At 40.4% G+C, this 24,250-nt stretch overlaps 2 protein-coding genes across 2 annotated transcripts; both read left to right on the top strand.

Annotated features, from left to right (window-relative positions):
• Nucleotides 1-10,332: 10,332 nt before the first annotated feature.
• LOC147763280 (uncharacterized) lies at nt 10,333-13,125 on the top strand. The gene is made up of 3 exons (XM_087006461.1): nt 10,333-11,036; nt 11,155-11,344; nt 12,828-13,125. Exons 1-3 carry the CDS (start codon nt 10,640-10,642, stop codon nt 13,099-13,101), a joined length of 861 nt encoding a protein of 286 aa, XP_086862587.1. The 5' UTR covers nt 10,333-10,639; the 3' UTR covers nt 13,102-13,125.
• Nucleotides 13,126-14,798: 1,673 nt separating this feature from the next.
• On the top strand, nt 14,799-18,292 carry LOC106181947 (uncharacterized). The gene is made up of 3 exons (XM_013566517.2): nt 14,799-15,917; nt 16,912-17,125; nt 17,528-18,292. Exons 1-3 carry the CDS (start codon nt 14,837-14,839, stop codon nt 17,814-17,816), a joined length of 1,584 nt encoding a protein of 527 aa, XP_013421971.2. The 5' UTR covers nt 14,799-14,836; the 3' UTR covers nt 17,817-18,292.
• Nucleotides 18,293-24,250: the final 5,958 nt, after the last annotated feature.

The raw sequence follows: 24,250 nt of genomic DNA on the forward strand, positions 1-24,250 counted from the left end.
CCCTAACCCTAACCCTAACCCTAACCCTAACCCTAACCCTAACCCTAACCCTAACCCTAACCCTAACCCTAACCCTAACCCTAACCCTAACCCTAACCCTAACCCTAACCCTAACCCTAACCCTAACCCTAACCCTAACCCTAACCCTAACCCTAACCCTAACCCTAACCCTAACCCTAACCCTAACCCTAACCCTAACCCTAACCCTAACCCTAACCCTAACCCTAACCCTAACCCTAACCCTAACCCTAACCCTAACCCTAACCCTAACCCTAACCCTAACCCTAACCCTAACCCTAACCCTAACCCTAACCCTAACCCTAACCCTAACCCTAACCCTAACCCTAACCCTAACCCTAACCCTAACCCTAACCCTAACCCTAACCCTAACCCTAACCCTAACCCTAACCCTAACCCTAACCCTAACCCTAACCCTAACCCTAACCCTAACCCTAACCCTAACCCTAACCCTAACCCTAACCCTAACCCTAACCCTAACCCTAACCCTAACCCTAACCCTAACCCTAACCCTAACCCTAACCCTAACCCTAACCCTAACCCTAACCCTAACCCTAACCCTAACCCTAACCCTAACCCTAACCCTAACCCTAACCCTAACCCTAACCCTAACCCTAACCCTAACCCTAACCCTAACCCTAACCCTAACCCTAACCCTAACCCTAACCCTAACCCTAACCCTAACCCTAACCCTAACCCTAACCCTAACCCTAACCCTAACCCTAACCCTAACCCTAACCCTAACCCTAACCCTAACCCTAACCCTAACCCTAACCCTAACCCTAACCCTAACCCTAACCCTAACCCTAACCCTAACCCTAACCCTAACCCTAACCCTAACCCTAACCCTAACCCTAACCCTAACCCTAACCCTAACCCTAACCCTAACCCTAACCCTAACCCTAACCCTAACCCTAACCCTAACCCTAACCCTAACCCTAACCCTAACCCTAACCCTAACCCTAACCCTAACCCTAACCCTAACCCTAACCCTAACCCTAACCCTAACCCTAACCCTAACCCTAACCCTAACCCTAACCCTAACCCTAACCCTAACCCTAACCCTAACCCTAACCCTAACCCTAACCCTAACCCTAACCCTAACCCTAACCCTAACCCTAACCCTAACCCTAACCCTAACCCTAACCCTAACCCTAACCCTAACCCTAACCCTAACCCTAACCCTAACCCTAACCCTAACCCTAACCCTAACCCTAACCCTAACCCTAACCCTAACCCTAACCCTAACCCTAACCCTAACCCTAACCCTAACCCTAACCCTAACCCTAACCCTAACCCTAACCCTAACCCTAACCCTAACCCTAACCCTAACCCTAACCCTAACCCTAACCCTAACCCTAACCCTAACCCTAACCCTAACCCTAACCCTAACCCTAACCCTAACCCTAACCCTAACCCTAACCCTAACCCTAACCCTAACCCTAACCCTAACCCTAACCCTAACCCTAACCCTAACCCTAACCCTAACCCTAACCCTAACCCTAACCCTAACCCTAACCCTAACCCTAACCCTAACCCTAACCCTAACCCTAACCCTAACCCTAACCCTAACCCTAACCCTAACCCTAACCCTAACCCTAACCCTAACCCTAACCCTAACCCTAACCCTAACCCTAACCCTAACCCTAACCCTAACCCTAACCCTAACCCTAACCCTAACCCTAACCCTAACCCTAACCCTAACCCTAACCCTAACCCTAACCCTAACCCTAACCCTAACCCTAACCCTAACCCTAACCCTAACCCTAACCCTAACCCTAACCCTAACCCTAACCCTAACCCTAACCCTAACCCTAACCCTAACCCTAACCCTAACCCTAACCCTAACCCTAACCCTAACCCTAACCCTAACCCTAACCCTAACCCTAACCCTAACCCTAACCCTAACCCTAACCCTAACCCTAACCCTAACCCTAACCCTAACCCTAACCCTAACCCTAACCCTAACCCTAACCCTAACCCTAACCCTAACCCTAACCCTAACCCTAACCCTAACCCTAACCCTAACCCTAACCCTAACCCTAACCCTAACCCTAACCCTAACCCTAACCCTAACCCTAACCCTAACCCTAACCCTAACCCTAACCCTAACCCTAACCCTAACCCTAACCCTAACCCTAACCCTAACCCTAACCCTAACCCTAACCCTAACCCTAACCCTAACCCTAACCCTAACCCTAACCCTAACCCTAACCCTAACCCTAACCCTAACCCTAACCCTAACCCTAACCCTAACCCTAACCCTAACCCTAACCCTAACCCTAACCCTAACCCTAACCCTAACCCTAACCCTAACCCTAACCCTAACCCTAACCCTAACCCTAACCCTAACCCTAACCCTAACCCTAACCCTAACCCTAACCCTAACCCTAACCCTAACCCTAACCCTAACCCTAACCCTAACCCTAACCCTAACCCTAACCCTAACCCTAACCCTAACCCTAACCCTAACCCTAACCCTAACCCTAACCCTAACCCTAACCCTAACCCTAACCCTAACCCTAACCCTAACCCTAACCCTAACCCTAACCCTAACCCTAACCCTAACCCTAACCCTAACCCTAACCCTAACCCTAACCCTAACCCTAACCCTAACCCTAACCCTAACCCTAACCCTAACCCTAACCCTAACCCTAACCCTAACCCTAACCCTAACCCTAACCCTAACCCTAACCCTAACCCTAACCCTAACCCTAACCCTAACCCTAACCCTAACCCTAACCCTAACCCTAACCCTAACCCTAACCCTAACCCTAACCCTAACCCTAACCCTAACCCTAACCCTAACCCTAACCCTAACCCTAACCCTAACCCTAACCCTAACCCTAACCCTAACCCTAACCCTAACCCTAACCCTAACCCTAACCCTAACCCTAACCCTAACCCTAACCCTAACCCTAACCCTAACCCTAACCCTAACCCTAACCCTAACCCTAACCCTAACCCTAACCCTAACCCTAACCCTAACCCTAACCCTAACCCTAACCCTAACCCTAACCCTAACCCTAACCCTAACCCTAACCCTAACCCTAACCCTAACCCTAACCCTAACCCTAACCCTAACCCTAACCCTAACCCTAACCCTAACCCTAACCCTAACCCTAACCCTAACCCTAACCCTAACCCTAACCCTAACCCTAACCCTAACCCTAACCCTAACCCTAACCCTAACCCTAACCCTAACCCTAACCCTAACCCTAACCCTAACCCTAACCCTAACCCTAACCCTAACCCTAACCCTAACCCTAACCCTAACCCTAACCCTAACCCTAACCCTAACCCTAACCCTAACCCTAACCCTAACCCTAACCCTAACCCTAACCCTAACCCTAACCCTAACCCTAACCCTAACCCTAACCCTAACCCTAACCCTAACCCTAACCCTAACCCTAACCCTAACCCTAACCCTAACCCTAACCCTAACCCTAACCCTAACCCTAACCCTAACCCTAACCCTAACCCTAACCCTAACCCTAACCCTAACCCTAACCCTAACCCTAACCCTAACCCTAACCCTAACCCTAACCCTAACCCTAACCCTAACCCTAACCCTAACCCTAACCCTAACCCTAACCCTAACCCTAACCCTAACCCTAACCCTAACCCTAACCCTAACCCTAACCCTAACCCTAACCCTAACCCTAACCCTAACCCTAACCCTAACCCTAACCCTAACCCTAACCCTAACCCTAACCCTAACCCTAACCCTAACCCTAACCCTAACCCTAACCCTAACCCTAACCCTAACCCTAACCCTAACCCTAACCCTAACCCTAACCCTAACCCTAACCCTAACCCTAACCCTAACCCTAACCCTAACCCTAACCCTAACCCTAACCCTAACCCTAACCCTAACCCTAACCCTAACCCTAACCCTAACCCTAACCCTAACCCTAACCCTAACCCTAACCCTAACCCTAACCCTAACCCTAACCCTAACCCTAACCCTAACCCTAACCCTAACCCTAACCCTAACCCTAACCCTAACCCTAACCCTAACCCTAACCCTAACCCTAACCCTAACCCTAACCCTAACCCTAACCCTAACCCTAACCCTAACCCTAACCCTAACCCTAACCCTAACCCTAACCCTAACCCTAACCCTAACCCTAACCCTAACCCTAACCCTAACCCTAACCCTAACCCTAACCCTAACCCTAACCCTAACCCTAACCCTAACCCTAACCCTAACCCTAACCCTAACCCTAACCCTAACCCTAACCCTAACCCTAACCCTAACCCTAACCCTAACCCTAACCCTAACCCTAACCCTAACCCTAACCCTAACCCTAACCCTAACCCTAACCCTAACCCTAACCCTAACCCTAACCCTAACCCTAACCCTAACCCTAACCCTAACCCTAACCCTAACCCTAACCCTAACCCTAACCCTAACCCTAACCCTAACCCTAACCCTAACCCTAACCCTAACCCTAACCCTAACCCTAACCCTAACCCTAACCCTAACCCTAACCCTAACCCTAACCCTAACCCTAACCCTAACCCTAACCCTAACCCTAACCCTAACCCTAACCCTAACCCTAACCCTAACCCTAACCCTAACCCTAACCCTAACCCTAACCCTAACCCTAACCCTAACCCTAACCCTAACCCTAACCCTAACCCTAACCCTAACCCTAACCCTAACCCTAACCCTAACCCTAACCCTAACCCTAACCCTAACCCTAACCCTAACCCTAACCCTAACCCTAACCCTAACCCTAACCCTAACCCTAACCCTAACCCTAACCCTAACCCTAACCCTAACCCTAACCCTAACCCTAACCCTAACCCTAACCCTAACCCTAACCCTAACCCTAACCCTAACCCTAACCCTAACCCTAACCCTAACCCTAACCCTAACCCTAACCCTAACCCTAACCCTAACCCTAACCCTAACCCTAACCCTAACCCTAACCCTAACCCTAACCCTAACCCTAACCCTAACCCTAACCCTAACCCTAACCCTAACCCTAACCCTAACCCTAACCCTAACCCTAACCCTAACCCTAACCCTAACCCTAACCCTAACCCTAACCCTAACCCTAACCCTAACCCTAACCCTAACCCTAACCCTAACCCTAACCCTAACCCTAACCCTAACCCTAACCCTAACCCTAACCCTAACCCTAACCCTAACCCTAACCCTAACCCTAACCCTAACCCTAACCCTAACCCTAACCCTAACCCTAACCCTAACCCTAACCCTAACCCTAACCCTAACCCTAACCCTAACCCTAACCCTAACCCTAACCCTAACCCTAACCCTAACCCTAACCCTAACCCTAACCCTAACCCTAACCCTAACCCTAACCCTAACCCTAACCCTAACCCTAACCCTAACCCTAACCCTAACCCTAACCCTAACCCTAACCCTAACCCTAACCCTAACCCTAACCCTAACCCTAACCCTAACCCTAACCCTAACCCTAACCCTAACCCTAACCCTAACCCTAACCCTAACCCTAACCCTAACCCTAACCCTAACCCTAACCCTAACCCTAACCCTAACCCTAACCCTAACCCTAACCCTAACCCTAACCCTAACCCTAACCCTAACCCTAACCCTAACCCTAACCCTAACCCTAACCCTAACCCTAACCCTAACCCTAACCCTAACCCTAACCCTAACCCTAACCCTAACCCTAACCCTAACCCTAACCTAACCCTAACCCTAACCCTAACCCTAACCCTAACCCTAACCCTAACCCTAACCCTAACCCTAACCCTAACCCTCACCCTGACCCTAACCATGACCCTGACCCTAACCCTAACCCTAACCCTAACCCTAACCCTGACCCTAACTCTAACCCTAACCCTAACCCTTACCCCTAACCCTAACCCTAACCCTCACCCTCACCCTAACCATGACCCTGACCCTAACCCTAACCCTAACCCTAACCCTAACCCTAACCCCATCCCCAACCCTAACCCTAACCCTAACCCCTAACCCTAACCCTAACCCTAACCCTAAACCCTAAACCCTAACCCTATAACCCTAAACCCTAACCCTATAACCCCTAACCCTAACCCTAAACCCTAACCCTAACCCTAACCCCTATTAACTACACGTATTTTCTGTACCAGCAGATGATGGCTGAGCTAGCATGAGGTGTTTAATATTCAAAAGTTAAATTGAATAATAATTTGAATGGTATATTATTGAAGTTTACCCAGAAATGCTATATTTGATAACTTTTTTTTGTCTAATACAAGTACGTGCTAAAACTATGAAACGGCTCAAAAACGTTCAAACAGACAAGCATTTTGATTGGATTCCTTCACCTGTGATTGAACTTGATTTACTAGAAAATCACCCCCCCCCCTTCCCCTTTTACAAGTGATTCGATATTAAAAATGAACAACATAAAACTGATGAGTTATTCTGAGCCATTTATTTCTGAAAAATGTGATGTAATAAGTCACGTGGTCTAGGTTAAAGGTCATTGGCGTGAGGCGGAGACTATGTATGTATGCGACGTGACATGCGAGGAATGGACCTATTAATTCTGTAAATAAACATTTTAAATTTTATACATGTACGTTGTTGCAATACTATATCTGGTGACGAGGAAGGAACAGACTCACAAGGAAGTCAAACCAAGTAAGAACATATACCTTTCAAAAACAGACATTGGCTATAACGAAATTAAATGCTCATGTACGTGCGCTATCCGTTGCAAAAAAAGATTCTCTTTTTCTAAAGGCATAATAAACATAATTAATCAGGGTAATCATCAAATCTCTGTCATTGGAAGACATAAGCTGTCTAAACCTTTGGATATTTGGTTGACAGGTGTACCTGTTTGGTATATATTTTGTTCTTAAGTCCCTGTACATCTCACATGTAAAGAGGAGTGGGATATAAATGAATTTTATAGAGAGCTTCAAGATATTGGTAAACTGTGTAGTTTTTACATGTATGACTTGGAATCAGAGGTGAAATCACAACTGATAATGGGATGTAAATCTCAGAAAGTCCGACAGAAAGGCTTACGTAACCCGTCCAGCAGATGATGGCTGAGCTAGCATGAGGTGTTTAATATTCAAAAGTTAAATTGAATAATAATTTTAATGGTATATTATTGAAGTTTACCCAGAAATGCTATATTTGATAACTTTTTTTTGTCTAATACAAGTACGTGCTAAAACTATGAAACGGCTCAAAAACGTTCAAACAGACAAGCATTTTGATTGGATTCCTTCACCTGTGATTGAACTTGATTTACTAGAAAATCACCCCCCCCCCTTCCCCTTTTACAAGTGATTCGATATTAAAAATGAACAACATAAAACTGATGAGTTATTCTGAGCCATTTATTTCTGAAAAATGTGATGTAATAAGTCACGTGGTCTAGGTTAAAGGTCATTGGCGTGAGGCGGAGACTATGTATGTATGCGACGTGACATGCGAGGAATGGACCTATTAATTCTGTAAATAAACATTTTAAATTTTATACATGTACGTTGTTGCAATACTATATCTGGTGACGAGGAAGGAACAGACTCACAAGGAAGTCAAACCAAGTAAGAACATATACCTTTCAAAAACAGACATTGGCTATAACGAAATTAAATGCTCATGTACGTGCGCTATCCGTTGCAAAAAAAGATTCTCTTTTTCTAAAGGCATAATAAACATAATTAATCAGGGTAATCATCAAATCTCTGTCATTGGAAGACATAAGCTGTCTAAACCTTTGGATATTTGGTTGACAGGTGTACCTGTTTGGTATATATTTTGTTCTTAAGTCCCTGTACATCTCACATGTAAAGAGGAGTGGGATATAAATGAATTTTATAGAGAGCTTCAAGATATTGGTAAACTGTGTAGTTTTTACATGTATGACTTGGAATCAGAGGTGAAATCACAACTGATAATGGGATGTAAATCTCAGAAAGTCCGACAGAAAGGCTTACGTAACCCGTCCATGACATTTTCGCAATTTTGCAGTAGGCGCACACTGAGCAACTTGTCACTTCACATACAGGCCGAACACGCCGAATGGAGGACCGGCGGTTCACAGGGTGCAAGTCAGGAATTCGACAAGTAGTCATGCATTTTATTTTTAACAACAATGCCGTAATTGTGGAGAAGAATGGCCACATGAGGGTGGACGGTCGAAGTGACCGCCCTTCAACAAGGAGTGTTTCTCTTGTAAATGGCTTCATCATTTCGCATCGATGTGCAGATAGGGTCAGCAACTAACATCATCAGCTATACCTAACAAGCGCTACGCCGTGAAAACCTAAACGTGCACCTCATCGCCGTCAAAACAATGTGAATTGTCTACATGGAAATTCCGATGTGACTGAAAATGAGAACGAATGCATAGGTTATGATGAAGATGGATACGTCTTCACAGCGCATACAGTCACCGAGAACATGGACCAACTTCCACGTTTTGAAATAGGGATGAACGGTAGGAAAATATGTTTTCTAGCAGATTCAGGGTTACTGTTAATTTGAGTACAATAAATCGCAACCAAGACTAACGTTACACATTTTTATTACTTAAATCAAGATCTACGGCAGTGAAAACAATTCAGTTCGTGTGTTGGGAAAATTCACATGGGCCTGTGGACATTTTCACATTTATTTATTCGGAGCTCATTTTATTGTGCACACTGACCACAAACCCCTCGTAAGCCTCTTTAACAACCCTATTTAGGCCCAGCTTTCGGTGCGTATCGAGCGTTGGATCATGAAAACACAATCCTACCAGATGACGGTTGTGTATCGTCCAGGGCACATGACAACCCTGCTGATTACTTGAGTCGACACTCCACCCATCAGACTGATCAGTTATCAGTGACGGATTTAGAGGGGGGTTAGGGGGGTCCTGACCCCCTAACCCCCCTTCGATTTCTGAAAAAGAATTCAGGGTCAGGGTTGGCTTCGCATCTGCTGTCCCCCCCCTTTAAATAAACCTGGAACCGCCCCTGAGTAATCATCAAGTACAGAGAAAAAAATAGCAGAAGAGTATCTGACAAATATTTTTGCCGCCGAGAGTATTGCACATAGCGGACATCAAGGGATTGTGAAAACTGTTGCTTTACTACGTGTTCGTGAGAAGGTGTGATTTCCTAAAATGCAAAAAATTGTCGAGGACACTGTGAAATCTTGTAGACATTGCCAAATTTCAACGAATATAACCACGCGATAGCCGCTTCGCATGGCAGAACTCCCAGTCGCTCGTTGGACAGAACTTAGTGCTGATTTTGCAGAAGGACCGAGTGTTCACATACTTTTCGTGATAATTGATGAATACACACGGTACGTCATTGTTGAAAATGTGGCATCGACTTCAGCACAGAGTGTTATCCCACGGTTGGATAAACTATTTGCGGAGTTCGGCGAATTCGGTATCAAAAACGGATAATGGACCTCCATTCAATGGAAATGACTTCGCGGTTTATGTCGAGAAAACCGGATTCAAACACCGCAAAATAACGCCACAATGGCCTCAGGCAAATGGAGTAACAGAGCGTTTTAAGGGGCCGTTGAAAAAGTCGATCAAGGGCGCCATCACAATCAATGACAATGGAGCACAACCGGAAACAAGCTATGAATGATTTTCTCCTTGATTATAGAACTGCGGTAGATGATTAAACGAGGAGAAAAATAACGAGAAACTCTAGTATTTTTAAACGTTTTCATTAACAGAATTGAAGTTGACAATTTGATGGATCCAGTTCACATTTAGTATGATATACATTTTGTGCTATTATTTATTGCATATAATGTATATATGTTATCTGCTGTTCTGTTGCAAAAAGGAAGAAATGTGATATAATAAGTCTAGGTTAAAGGTCATTGGCTTGATGCGGGGGACTATGTATACGACATGGCATGCGAGGCATGGACTTATTAAGCATAGTCTAACACCAATATTTGTGCATTCACATACCAGGGAAATAAGATTTTTAGAACCAAATATTTCAAATATCCAATATCAATACTTAGAATGAAACGAGGGTAATAAAGGTCAAGTGTAACAGAATCTGCTTATCTAACTATAAATTCGTGTTTTCCTTTAAATTCCGCGTGGTGTGCTTGGCCTGTCACTTGAACACGTAATTGCTATTTTACTTTTTTGATTATCATTTAATTTGGTTGCTCATTTTTATTATTTTTTATTTATTTATTTATTTATTATTATTATTTGCGTTCTTTCACCAGAAATTACAACACATTTCCAAAACACAAATGAAATAGACAGTTTACAACGACCTCTGGCGGCAGTTGTCAGATAAGAGTACCGCATTCGCGTTTATACGGGGTTTTAAGAATGAAAGGCCTACGGAACTGCACCACGTCAACTTGGTTGTACATAAATACAGCGTACACTATACTTCACATGCTGGATGTCTATTGAATGGTACATTTACTATAAGTCCACCAGCAAATATTCATCAAACCTTATCTCAAGTATATAAACACTGATCAGTTATGCTCTTTGTTTGGTGATACATGTAAGGTTCTCTCATGCGTTTTGATATAACCTTGTCCGACCAGACCTTAGGTCTTATCTTGATAAGAAGAACTTCTACGGCCACCAGTCGCTAGTCTTATCATAGTACTAACTGGAGCCAAGCCATGGTCACAATATTCCCAATTCTTTGCCTACTGCTCGTCAGTTGTGGTGCCTTGGCCCAACACGACATTGTGGCCAAGCAATCCGAGCTCTTCCGCCTTCGTTTCTCTATTAATCAGTTATACTGGAAAGTTGCCGAATCTTGTCCTAACTTTAACAAAGTGGCTATAGGACGAAGAAGCGAGACAATGCCAACAGCAGAGCGTTTGGATTTGGATATCGAATTGGCCAAGGCGACATATGACCACTTGTTAAGACAGTACCAAGAATGTCAAGCGTCTCTCACTGGTATCACCACGCCAGAAACCACCACTATTAAGGCAAGCACCACCAAGTCTACTACGACCACAGCTACCACCAGCACCACTAGTACCCCTTCTACTTCCCCCGTGATATTAGGTGAGACGAATTCCTTCGGGAACAAAACATTATTCTACTTACTTGTACCATTAAAAAGATCACTTTAAAACACCAAAACAATCTGTAACTATGCCCGATCATTTAAAATCTCTTCTAGATGGTCACGCGTTCACAATCCTGCGCGTGAAGCCCGTGTACCATAAGGGATATAACTTCCTAGCCCTGGAGGTTGTGGTTCCGAAGGATGGTCGGAGCAAGACGATCTCCTGGTGTAAAGATTACCAGAACCTGTGTGAAAGCTTCCGTCGACGGCCGACCAGTTGTGCGGGAACAAATCACGTGCCATCGTAAGGACAACAATTTATATATATATATATATAATGCCGTATCTATCACTAGACTCATATCACTAGACCGTATCTATCTATCACTATATATATATATAATGCCGTATCTATCACTAGACTCATATCACTAGACCGTATCTATCTATCACTATATATATATATATATATATATATATATATATATATATATATATATATATATATATATATATAATGCCGTATCTATCACTAGACTCATATCACTAGACCGTATCTATCTATCACTATATATATATATATATATATATATATATATATATATATATATATATATATATATAATGCCGTATCTATCACTAGACTCATATCACTAGACCGTATCTATCTATCACTATATATATATATATATATATATATATATATATATATATATATATATATATATATAATGCCGTATCTATCACTAGACTCATATCACTAGACCGTATCTATCTATCACTATATATATATATATATATATATATATATATATATATATATATATATAATGCCGTATCTATCACTAGACTCATATCACTAGACCGTATCTATCTATCACTATATATATATATATATATATATATATAATGCCGTATCTATCACTAGACTCATATCACTAGACCGTATCTATCTATCACTATATATATATATATATATATATATATATATATATATATATAATGCCGTATCTATCACTAGACTCATATCACTAGACCGTATCTATCTATCACTATATATATATATATATATATATATATATATATATATATATATATATATAATGCCGTATCTATCACTAGACTCATATCACTAGACCGTATCTATCTATCACTATATATATATATATATATATATATATATATATATATATATATATATATATATATATATATATAATGCCGTATCTATCACTAGACTCATATCACTAGACCGTATCTATCTATCACTATATATATATATATATATATATAATGCCGTATCTATCACTAGACTCATATCACTAGACCGTATCTATCTATCACTATATATATATATATATATATAATGCCGTATCTATCACTAGACTTATATCACTAGACCGTATCTATCTATCACTATATATATATATATATATATAATGCCGTATCTATCACTAGACTTAGTTTTGAAAATTGAAATGAAGATAAATGCAATTTATCGGACCATTAAATGAAGCAAATATTATTAAACTGGAAGTAATTTATTGTACGTGTAAATATGGTGATTTAATAAACTACGCTGCAAATATAATTCCCTTTTGTTTTATTTTTGTTCATTTAATTTTTCTAGTTTAATTGTCAATGCATATATTTCATTTTCAAGGAATCGTGTATTCGCAATAATCATGACATGGATTATCCGCATATCGATTATCTTACGTTTACGAGTCTCATTAAAAATAAACGTTTTATCAAAATCTAATTGCACATGCTTGAATCTATTCCAGGTGCCGTAAATATAATGCTGGCATCAATGTGAATGGAAACAATGGGCACATGGGATGTTCCCCTAGTATATATGTGAATGAAATCGCACAACAAGCCTTCCCTGACGGTAGTGCTCGGAGCTACTACAACACGTTCGCTTTCCTGTATTGTACTTCTCTTCACTGTAGTAATACTATCAGTAAGGACGTGACTGCACTGTCATTGGATTCAATGAGATCGTTTTATAATGAGAAGGCACCGTCCCGCATTATGTACACGGCTTGTCAGTATTAAAAATAAAAGTGTACTTGTGTTCGAGTTTATTGTTGATTACACTGGATCGAAGCTTTTATGTGCGTGCTTTCGTTTTTAAATATTTGAATTAAGATGCAAACGGTTAAAAATGCATATGAACTTAATTTTTGTCTACCAAATGTCACCATAAAGGGAGTTAGGTCTATCCAGATGGATCGATCTAAGTATGGAAACCCAGTCATAGATTAAAAAGTATAATTTAGGGAAATACCAAAAGACATATCGCTTCATATTACCCGAAAAAGGATGTTAGAACGGGTTTTCTGTTTGCTTACTGTACATGTGCTGTATATAAACGGGGCAGCTAAGTACTGGTAGGTCAAATTTACCACCCAAAATGTAAAGAAGTGTCAGTTTAAAGCTCTTTTATGGCTGATCGAGTGATTTGTTCGGTTTATCCCTTGGCATGTCAACTTTCTTTGAGTTGTATAAAAACTAATTAAAACTAATTAAAGAGAGTGTACATTCCAGTTGAAACTTACTTTAAGATTTACTTTAAGCGCTGTTCACATTTTTCACAAATTGCTACCATTCCCCTATCTGTCCTCTCCGATCAAATTAATCGCCCCCCACCCATCCCCTTCCGCCCCTTCATCCCCTTCCGCCCCTTCATCCCCTTCCGTCCCTTCATCCCCTTCCGCCCATTCATCCCCTTCCGCCCTTCATCCCCTTCCGTCCCTTCATCCCTTCCGCCCCTTCATCCCCTTCTGCCCTTCATCCTCTTCCGTCCCTTCATCCCCTTCCGCCCTTCATCCCCTTCCGCCCTTCATCCCAATCGCAGTTTTACAATTCTTTCCAGTGACATGCACCTCAGATTCCCTTTGATAGAAACTCCAGTTGCCAGTGATTTGTTGTGGTGCGCCCTGTCCTAGTTGTCCACTCACTTACGTCAAGCTAAGAGTTATCAGGACAAATCTTATGGAGGACGGACTCTGTATGACACGGACCCCCAGTTTCGTTAAACCAGTGTTCTTATGGAGGACAGACTCTCTATGACACGGACCCCCAGTTTCGTTAAACCAGTGTTCTTATGGAGGACGGACTCTCTATGACACGGGCCCCCAGTTTCGTTAAACCAGTGTTCTTATGGAGGACGGACTCTGTATGACACGGACCCCCAGTTTCGTTAAACCAGTGTTCTTATGGAGGACAGACTCTCTATGACACGGACCCCCAGTTTCGTTAAACCAGTGTTCTTATGGAGGACAGACTCTCTATGACACGGACCCCCAGTTTCGTTAAACCAGTGTTCTTATGGAGGACAGACTCTCTATGACACGGACCCCCAGTTTCGTTAAACCAGTGTTCTTATGGAGGACAGACTCTCTATGACACGGACCCCCAGTTTCGTTAAACCAGTGTTCTTATGGAGGACAGACTCTCTATGACACGGACCCCCAGTTTCGTTAAACCAGTGTTCTTATGGAGGACAGACTCTCTATGACACGGGCCCCCAGTTTCGTTAAACCAGTGTTCTTATGGAGGACAGACTCTCTATGACACGGACCCCCAGTTTCGTTAAACCAGTGTTCTTATGGAGGACAGACTCTCTATGACACGGACCCCCAGTTTCGTTAAACCAGCTAGTGTTCTTATGGAGGACAGACTCTCTATGACACGGGCCCCAGTTTCGTTAAACCGGTGTGAGTTTAGCCAGTTGTCGTCTCCAGTGACCTAACAATCACCCTGTTCCTGATACCATAGGCTTAATATCATGCTAGATACAGGGGTGTTTGAACAACATAGCCAGGGTGTTAACCACGTTTTTCTTTACTACACCACAGGCGACAACTTTCCCATCACATACAGGATGCCTTGTTTGGTGAAAGAGTTGTTTTTTCTCTCTCTCCTCACCGTTGGCATTTTGTCTTTAGTCCAAGATGACATCCGGGTCCTGCAGTCAGAGCTATACCGCATTAACTACTCTATCCATATAATGTACCGTAAAATAAAAACAACGTGTCCTGGCTTTAACTTGGGATGGATCCCAATAGGACGCAGAAGTGTCAGGGTTGCTTCGGCCACAAGGCTTAACATAGAGCTGGAGTTGGCAGAGAGCACACTGGAGCACCTGATAACACAGTACAACGATTGTAAACTGGCTGCTTCATTCACAAAGAGCACCAGGAAACCTACCACGAAACCCACTACTACCAGAGGGACCACAACAAGAACTACCACAACTACGCCAAGGACTACCACCACTACTAGACCTACGACCTCGTCTTCTACATGTGGTTCTACAGTGAAGTCTACTACAACTACTACCACATCTACTGCTAGGTCAACAGCACCTACTACTACATCTACTGCTAGGTCAACAGCAACTACTACTACATTGAAACCTACGACAACTAGAGCGAAGTCTACAACAACAACAACAACACCTAGAACAACAACTTCTACCACATCTACAACTACCTCGACTACTACGCCAACAGCAACTGCTACCACATCTACAACTACCTCGACTACTACGCCAACAACAACTGCTACCACATCTACAACTACCTCGACTACTACGCCAACAACAACTGCTACCACATCTACAACTACCTCGACTACTACGCCAACAACAACTGCTACCACATCTACAACTACCTCGACTACTACGCCAACAACAACTGCTACCACATCTACAACTACCTCGACTACTACGCCAACAACAACCACCGAAGAACCAACAACAACCCCGAAATCTACCGGTACAACTACTGCAACCATAATCAGTACTTCCCCGACTCCAAACTCCACCAGGTCCAAAATTACCAATATACCCATTACTGTGGATCCAGGTAAGCATTTGATTATATAGATTAACACTTGCTTTAATCTTATCGTCTATCCTAGGTTTAATATAGGACATTGTTTTCCAAAAATGATACATAATTAAAACGACTCAACATTACATTTTGAAATAGATTAAAAGACAAAAAGAATTTGTCGCCCTTAAACTTCGTTTGTAGATTCCACTTCTTAAAGGCCCCTGAATGCCTTTTATTAAGTCGCTGTTATTCCGTACATCTGATTATTCATTTTATATTTAGGTTCATTTTTCTGAAGATTTCCGCGTCTGCACTGGGTTGGCCAGTAGCAGCAGCAATAGTAGTAGTAGTAGTAGTAGTAGTAGTAGTAGTAGTAGTGCATGTAGTAGTAGTAGTAGTAGTAGTAGTAGAAGTAGTAGTAATAGTAGTAGTAGTAACTAGTAGTAGTTCTATAGGTAGTAATGGCAGTATCACAGGGGACACTTGGCCGGGCTATCTCCAGCAGTTAACACATCAGCTATGATATGTTTTCCAAAGATCAACTACTGACTGACTGACTGATCTCTACTTTTATTTCACTGGCTGATAGATCTTGGGTCTCCTAAGACTGCATGGACAATCCAGCTATTGGTTCGACTGACCAAACTAACTTTGATCTCTTATCTCTAATATCTGATGGCAATACAAAGTTCTTATCCTTACATACAAAGCACCCAAAATACATTACAGTGATTTCCTTCTTGAAGTTAATTAACAGAATTGAGACATATTGCAAGAGATCATTAACATAAACTGAGACTGATTTAAACCTAAACTAGGGGATGAAGCCATAAATGAAGTCATTCAATCCTTTTAAAACAGAAAACATAATTAAAGGAAAAGGAGGAGGAGAAGTAGTTGTAGAAGTTGTAGATGTAGTAGCAATAGTGGTTGTAGAGTATACATTTTTTGTCAATATTTTTGGCGATTATTTATTTTTATTCATTTACGCAACTATCCATTAAGCCCACACATTTATTTTCAGCAAAACATGCGTTCCAAGTCCTCCGCACAGCCAACGTGACATACGAGGGCTACGCTTTCCTGGCCGTGGAAGTCAGGATTCCCGAAAACGGACGAAGCAAGTCGGAGTCTTGGTGCCGTGACTATCAGAACCTCTGTGAGGGGTTTGGACGCCGCCCCACGGGATGCGCGGGTCAGTTTGCTCCAGGGGGCGCCCAATCTCAGTACTCTGCATCGTGAGTACATTTGGATAAGTTTCACAAAATACCTTTACCCAGAAAATTAGTCTATGTCCCAAACATTTAGATTTGGTCTGAAAGTTTCGGATTTACATGTAGGCGTTTCAGGGCGGACGATGATCACTTGCACAAAATATCAATTTGTTTGCTTTGGCAATCATTGAACGTCTTCATCATTTTGTATTATATAAAAGAGATACAAATATCGCTGCCCTGTGTAAAAAGGATGCTCATCGTTGCTTTTTGTTTAGATCTGTACCCAACAGTTAGCCTATGTCTTACAATTAAAGACGAAAAAAGAAAAACGTTTGCTTAACATACTATATCCCTGAAAAAATCCTAACAATGGCATACATAACGCTACAGAAAAAAAAAACAATGCATTTAATTTTTTTATAGATGTGAAATACTGTACAACTCAGACATGACAATCAACGGTCCACGCGGTGCGGAGGGCAACGGCGTTCTAGGGTGTGATCCAAGTGAAGGTGTCGCCACCGTTGCCAGGATGGCCTTCCCTAACGGCTATCCTCGAGGCCAGTTCAACACATTTGCCTTTCTTTATTGTAATACGGGGTACTGCAGTGACGTCATTGCGAAGGGCTTATCCGTGTACTCACTTTGGTATATGAGAGGGTTTTACGATGCTGTTAACCCAACGAACATAATGTATACAGTCTGTCGCTAGTATTACATAGTGCGGCAATATATCAATTATGATATAATATATGGCAAAGATTGCCAAGGAATTTAAAAAGAAAAGAGGAAGAAAAGTATCGAAAAGGACGCGTTTGTGCGAGATTACATTCAATGAGGCACAATGATGAACATATGAGGTGAAATTGCCCGTCTCGTATCATCCGACATGGGTGTCTACACCTGAAAAGCACTTCCATGTAAAGGGCATGTTGCCGTATTCAGCTAAACCAACATAACACTGCTGATGAGCCTATGAATGTCAAGTACTTTAAATAAATAAGGCCCTTTATATAAAGAAAGACTCCTATTTCTTCTATCCCTCTAGCTCAACTCCAATATCTCTTTGCCGCTCATTCAATTGTTTTGTGTAATTCCCATGGCAGACAACCCAGACTCCATGAGACCTAGCTTAGAACTCCTTTTAATGTGTGTGGTATATTAACTAAAAATTGCTTTTAAAACTTATTTTCTGTTCTCTGGTTATATTTTCACAATATGTTGCACTGACAACTTTCAATTTTCAATGGGTCACGATGAATGAGTACCTTGTAAATTGTCTGAAGGGACTGCTGATTTACTATTGGAGGCCATTTTTTACAATTTACTTATACTATATATGTCATATAGTAATCTTTAGGTGACATTTACAGCTATTAAACGCGTATAAACTAGAGGGTTTATCATAAAAGGGTATTTTTAGCGGCCATATTTTCAGGAATGTTCCTATAGCTAATTTTGCCTACAGTTTTATTCCCACAAATTTGCCAGATTTCATACTTGTATGTTAAGGTTTCTTGGTAGGATTGGCGTTTGGGTTAGGTGTAAGGATTGGGGCTGGGTTGGGGTTAAGGTAAGGGTATTTTCATACTGGTAGGTTAAGGTTGCTTGGTAGGATTGGGGTGTGGGTTACGTTTCGCGTTAGGGTAAGGGTTAGGTAAAACTCGACGAAAGAAAACGTTGATTTAATATTGGAATCAATGTTGGGATATTGCTATCGAAAAGAAAATTGAATAATATTTTTTGTTGATTTAATAGTCAAAGAATGTTATCCTAGATGTCATTGAGCCAAAGAATACAGACAAATCGTTCTCCAGAAACTTCTATTTCTGATCGATGCAGATGCACTGTCACAATCGTAATGAGCACCAGCTGTAAGTGAATCGTGATATTTATATAATATGTCACAACCGCATTGAGCACCAGCTGTAAGTGAATCGTGATATTTATATAACATGTCACATTAGGTTGCGTGCGCTTTCTCCACTTTCGGGGGCAACACTAGTATCTGCTTATTAACATACTGAACCAACCATTCGTGAGGGACATTCATCTCTTTTCTGGTGTCATCGTTTCTGTGTCGTTGGGTCCATGGGATTCTAAAGAGGGTCATTTTAATGCAGCTAGACAAGCCTGGAGAAGTTGTCGGCGGTGCTGATCTATCTACAGAGGTTTTACCTCAGAGGTCGTCTTGCACAGCCTAGTCGGAGTTTTGTTTCATTATCTGAAGTTTTCATAATGAAATATATCAGTACGGTGCATGCATTTTTTTCTTTTCAGTTTGGTTAAATTACTAGCAGTTGGTCGATTTTGATAGTTTATCTATTCGCTTTCCATCTTTTCAATTTTATTCTAATAATGGGTTTATTAATTTTATCATTACACTTTTGTATTATGGTAGATTGGTGTACAATGTAGTATATTAAGGTCGTTTTACATGGTTTGGGCTTCATAATAAATATCAAAAATGGCAGCTGACCTTGAGCAGGTATGATGCCCGCACAGTTTGTACATGTACAGGTAGATAGTATGTACTGTTGGTGTTATTCTCATAAATGACTATAATTATTATTATTAGTGTTATTTATTATTTGTATATATGCCAGATTGAATTGATTTTTTATCGCCATCTCTGTGGCGCTGATGATTAAGCACGTACAAGCGCGAGCACACACACACACACACACACACACACACACACATACTCTAAATTGCAGCAGAGAAGACATTTTTGTTCTCCTCCAGATGGCGCTATAGATCCCGGCAAAAACTGCTCAGATTGCAGCATGCAGTAGACCATATAAGGAAGAACCAGTGACCTACATAATGCCATTTTACTTTGGGGTGTGTAAGGGTCTGAAACTTAATTTATTTAATTCAATGTAGTGTATTTTGAAATATGTGGGAAACAAACGCTTCCTGAGCATGCTATTTAAGTACATTGTTAATCAAATTTTGTCTGTCAAATTATGGTTATTGATAAATAGAAAAGGCGGTTTTTCCTGCCTTATACCTCGATGGATCATTTGAAACCTGAACCCTTGGAAGAGATGTCACTTCTTCCTCAGTTCTGAGTGACCAGGGTGTGGATGCCAGGCGACCAGGATACTAAGTATATGGATATTTCAGTTTTAACCGATTCATCGAAACGTTCAAAGACAATGTTTTTTAGGTATTTGTCGATGATTTGTTTGTTGATGTATTTAAAAATGGGTTTGACGCTTGCATGTCAAACACTGGGTTTTTCCATCCAACAATATTTTCCCCACGTGACATTTTGTGTCCTTCATGTGTCGTGTATTTCATCACGTACCTCATGACATGTTTTCACAAATAATACCATAAAATGTAATGTTTCGATCCATTGAAGTATGTGACCTAGTTAATAGTTACACCGCTTTCTGTGTGACTGATTATGAAAGCAGCCGTTTTCAAGGCACAGGGGGCGAATTGCTAGCGCCAATCTGCAAGTAATGCTTGAAAGTAATTTTAATATTTTTCATTTATGGCTAAAGTCATTATCACTTCGTCTAATCAAAACGCTCTGTTCAAAGCAAGTTACCATGGTTTTTTACCAACATATTTTAAATCCTTATGTAAAAAATTCAAAACGCAGCATATTTATCACTGCGTAGTCATTAGTAACAAAACTTGTATTATTTCGCCAAAAAATAAAACCGCCCCTAATGCCTTTAAACATGTTTAACTATTATTATAAGTCTGAGTTTTTCTCTGTGACGTTTGTAAAACTATATTCTTCAGCAAGACAGCAAGTGGTGACTTCTACGTTTATTTTAATGCAAATGTATTGCTCAAAAATACGGAAAACTTTTTTGTTTTTCTAGTCCAGAAAACTCCCAATTGAAGCTCAATTTGACCTTCTCACCAAAAGACGAAAAAAGCACCTTGAAAACTGTTCACGTAATTTTGCACATTGGTGATTTACTTATTCACGATCTTTTATTGCTTTGAAGAGAAATATATCATACTGAAGCAGTCTTAAGTTATTGATGTTACAAATAATATATAATTAGTTCGATCCATTTCTTAATTGTTTAATGCTTAGTTGACAAAATTCTATCAAAAGAATAAAAAATCCCATTTTTAATTTTTAAATAGCGAGCATTTCACTCGTCACTCGGAACTTAGCATTTACAATATTTTCACTTCCAACTCCTGGAATTAAATTATAATTTTGAAGACATGCAATGGGACCTAGACCTTTAATAAAGCAAAAAAAATCTGAAAATTACAGCAATTTTCTCTTTAGAATTACTTTAACCAAGAACCGTTTCAAAAACTACGATCTGAAAACCTCGTTTTGATATGGCCACGTGTAAAATTCACAAGTCTATCTCCACAGCGAGGATTACTCAAAATCTAGTTACTTGAAACTCGTATCTTTAAAATCATTTGAAGATTGAGAACTTGCTGTCTTGTTGAGTGAAAAGTGTCCTCTTTACAAACAACAATCGATCAGTTGAGTTATGAAGTACATAAAGTTCACACACTGAAGACTCAATTTGCGAAAATAAAGAACATGGATATATTAAACGATCTTTGTTATCTAAATTTTCTCATCTGGATTGTAATCTTAATTTAACCTATTTTTTAAAGTTAAGGTGAGTAGTATGAGCAAATTCTTTTGTAATTATATGTTAATTATGACTTGCATTTGTGGCATTAATATGTTGAACGGATCCACTTTTACATAAAAATTAAAGGGACAGTCATGTATTCCAAAGTTTCCCATTTTCAAAACTCTGCTGCTTTAAAACCTTTCAATCTCGGCAGCATCTTCAGTATCTCGAGCAGCAGATGCAGAAATGATACATGTATTTACGTTCTCGTATGGTACAAAACATTTGTTACCAATTTTTTAACTTTAAAATATAAATGCAAGGTGTTATAAATAATACCATGATTTGCCCCTCCATTTTGCCTACATTTGATAATTACACCTGTTGCAATTGTCAAAATGCTTTTTTTTCACATTCCCCATTGAAGCGGACCTCTTGTAGTGTATTTGAACGTATCGGTGTTAAATGTCGAAATTTATTTCAAAAACGGCTTGTGACAATTTTTTGCAAAAGGTCGGTAAAATGTTTTTTCCTTCCTAGAGGTAATTGTCGGAATTTTATGTCATATTAAATGTAGACAAAACCATATCCTGAAAAAATTCACAACACCTTATGGTTAAAATGAAACAAAAATAATGGCAGATACATGGTGTTTTGAAGGGTGTCACAATTTGAAATCCTTGGCAATATTTTTGTCACTCTTGAAATTATGTGATATCAGAGAGAGCACTTTCGATTTTTTCCTGCGGTGGTGTGGGGTGAGACAGTTACTAGATCTGCCGTTCTTTTTGTTAAAAATGAAATTGAAAAATCTGATTGTCATTTTTATCTGAGATCAAACATTAGCCGAGTAGTTCATCATGTAGTTTATTTATCAAATCAAACTTGAGCGAGTCTTAATGCAGACATCAATTGTTTTGATTTACATATCTGGATATGCAAAACTTAAAATATCTTAAAATATTTTAAATTGTATGCAAATATGATCATACATCAATGGTAGTTAATTTTGTTCCAAATAAAAAAAACTTTACAATCATATGCAAAATGGCTTTGCGTTTTCATTGGCTCGGCGGAACTCTAAGGGTGGGGATTCGATTTGGGTACTTGGAACATATTACATATCCCTTTCCAGAAGGGCTTTTAAAATTTCTCTTTAGTTACTATAAAAGAAAAGTCTACCAGAGGAGGGTGGGTGGGAACATTTAGAGGAGTGGATAGCACGCGCGACTCGGACCCAGCAAGACTTGGGTTCGAAACCTGGCGCTTCTAGGTCCAAGCAAATTACCTTTTGCAAAAAAGTCAAATGAATAATTTAAACTGCGACATGAAGGTTCTACGATATTATAAATGCAAGTCGAGCCAATGGCTCAACGGATAAGGCGACAAAACAGTAAGCAGGAGATTAAGAGTTCGAGGTGAGCTATGAAAAGAGAAATTACTTTTGCAAGTTCTGAACTAAGTAAAATATTTGTACGTTTATTATTGTCAAAATGAATTATTTACAGCAATAAAATAATGAAAATATAACATTTTGTGAATTAAATTAAATAAATTTAAATTAAACAAACAGAAAAAAAGTATATCTGTAAATAAAACAAGTGCATTTTCAACATTGTTACTAAAAGACGGAATCCTTTGATTTATGAAAAAAATAAGTTCAAGATTGTAACATCTGAAAGACTTTGACAAGAACTGATAATAGACAAAATGTATTTTTAACAAATTTTACTTGGCACATTTTTGTCAAAGTTGGCATAAGTGCCTAGTCTTCATCGAATTCCATCAAAAATATTTCCGTCCAAATTCAGAGATTGTAACAATTTTAAAAATGCGTATAATCTGCTGTAAGCGTCATTCGTGCACCAATGCACACGCATATGTAAGCACACCTTGTCTTATGTCGCCTTGTTGATGTTTGCATAAATCGAACAGTAGCCAATATTTGTTCATGTTTGTAAGATTCTTGGTTGTTTTGCAAATTGATATTTAAAGAAAAATGTTTTCTTTGCACTAAATCCGAAAATAATTGTCATACAGTGTACACGGTGTAACTGTGGATGAAAATTTACATTTGCAAAGCATAGGAATCAGGAGCGACATAAAGACAGCGGTGGTTTACAAGATTATCCAAGGCTTTGCCAGATTCAGAATAATATACAAACAAAACTGAAAAAGTTACGCGAAATCAGTGTACTTGAAGTGACTTTTCACATTCACTTAGAATTAACTCTAGTTCTCGGCTTTCAGTTATGACACTAAGCACAAATAACACAACATGGGTTTGCAGGACTGAAATCTAACCAAGCCTGTATTTTTCAATCACCCCTTGCTCCCGAAAAATTTAAAACAAGAACACAGAGCAACTTAACTGCACATATTAGGCATGTTTTTCACTTTAAAAATTCAAACCAAACGAAGTATTAAGGTTTACATACACTTTGGTAGAATATTGAATATGCCATTAGAGGAACAAAATACTTTGAAATAACATTTTTAGATGAAAATTCCGTACAATCCTCAAATAAGTAACTGCCCAAACTTTTAGAATGAACTTTAGTGTAAC

The sequence above is a fragment of the Lingula anatina genome, chromosome 2 (genome assembly GCF_051362555.1).
Source record: "Lingula anatina isolate TDL-2025a chromosome 2, LinAna3.0, whole genome shotgun sequence".
NCBI classification, from domain to species: domain Eukaryota; kingdom Metazoa; phylum Brachiopoda; class Lingulata; order Lingulida; family Lingulidae; genus Lingula; species Lingula anatina.

What these genes read in the sequence shown, in the direction of transcription:
- LOC147763280 (XM_087006461.1), top strand. Translation starts at nt 10,640, where the DNA reads ATGGTCACAATATTCCCAATTCTTTGCCTACTGCTCGTCAGTTGTGGT. An exon ending in TACTTCCCCCGTGATATTAG is followed by an intron (nt 11,037 to 11,154) that starts GTGAGACGAATT and finishes AATCTCTTCTAG; the next exon opens with ATGGTCACGCGTTCACAATC. An exon ending in GGAACAAATCACGTGCCATC is followed by an intron (nt 11,345 to 12,827) that starts GTAAGGACAACA and finishes AATCTATTCCAG; the next exon opens with GTGCCGTAAATATAATGCTG.
- LOC106181947 (XM_013566517.2), top strand. Translation starts at nt 14,837, where the DNA reads ATGCTAGATACAGGGGTGTTTGAACAACATAGCCAGGGTGTTAACCAC. An exon ending in ACCCATTACTGTGGATCCAG is followed by an intron (nt 15,918 to 16,911) that starts GTAAGCATTTGA and finishes ATTTATTTTCAG; the next exon opens with CAAAACATGCGTTCCAAGTC. An exon ending in CAATCTCAGTACTCTGCATC is followed by an intron (nt 17,126 to 17,527) that starts GTGAGTACATTT and finishes ATTTTTTTATAG; the next exon opens with ATGTGAAATACTGTACAACT.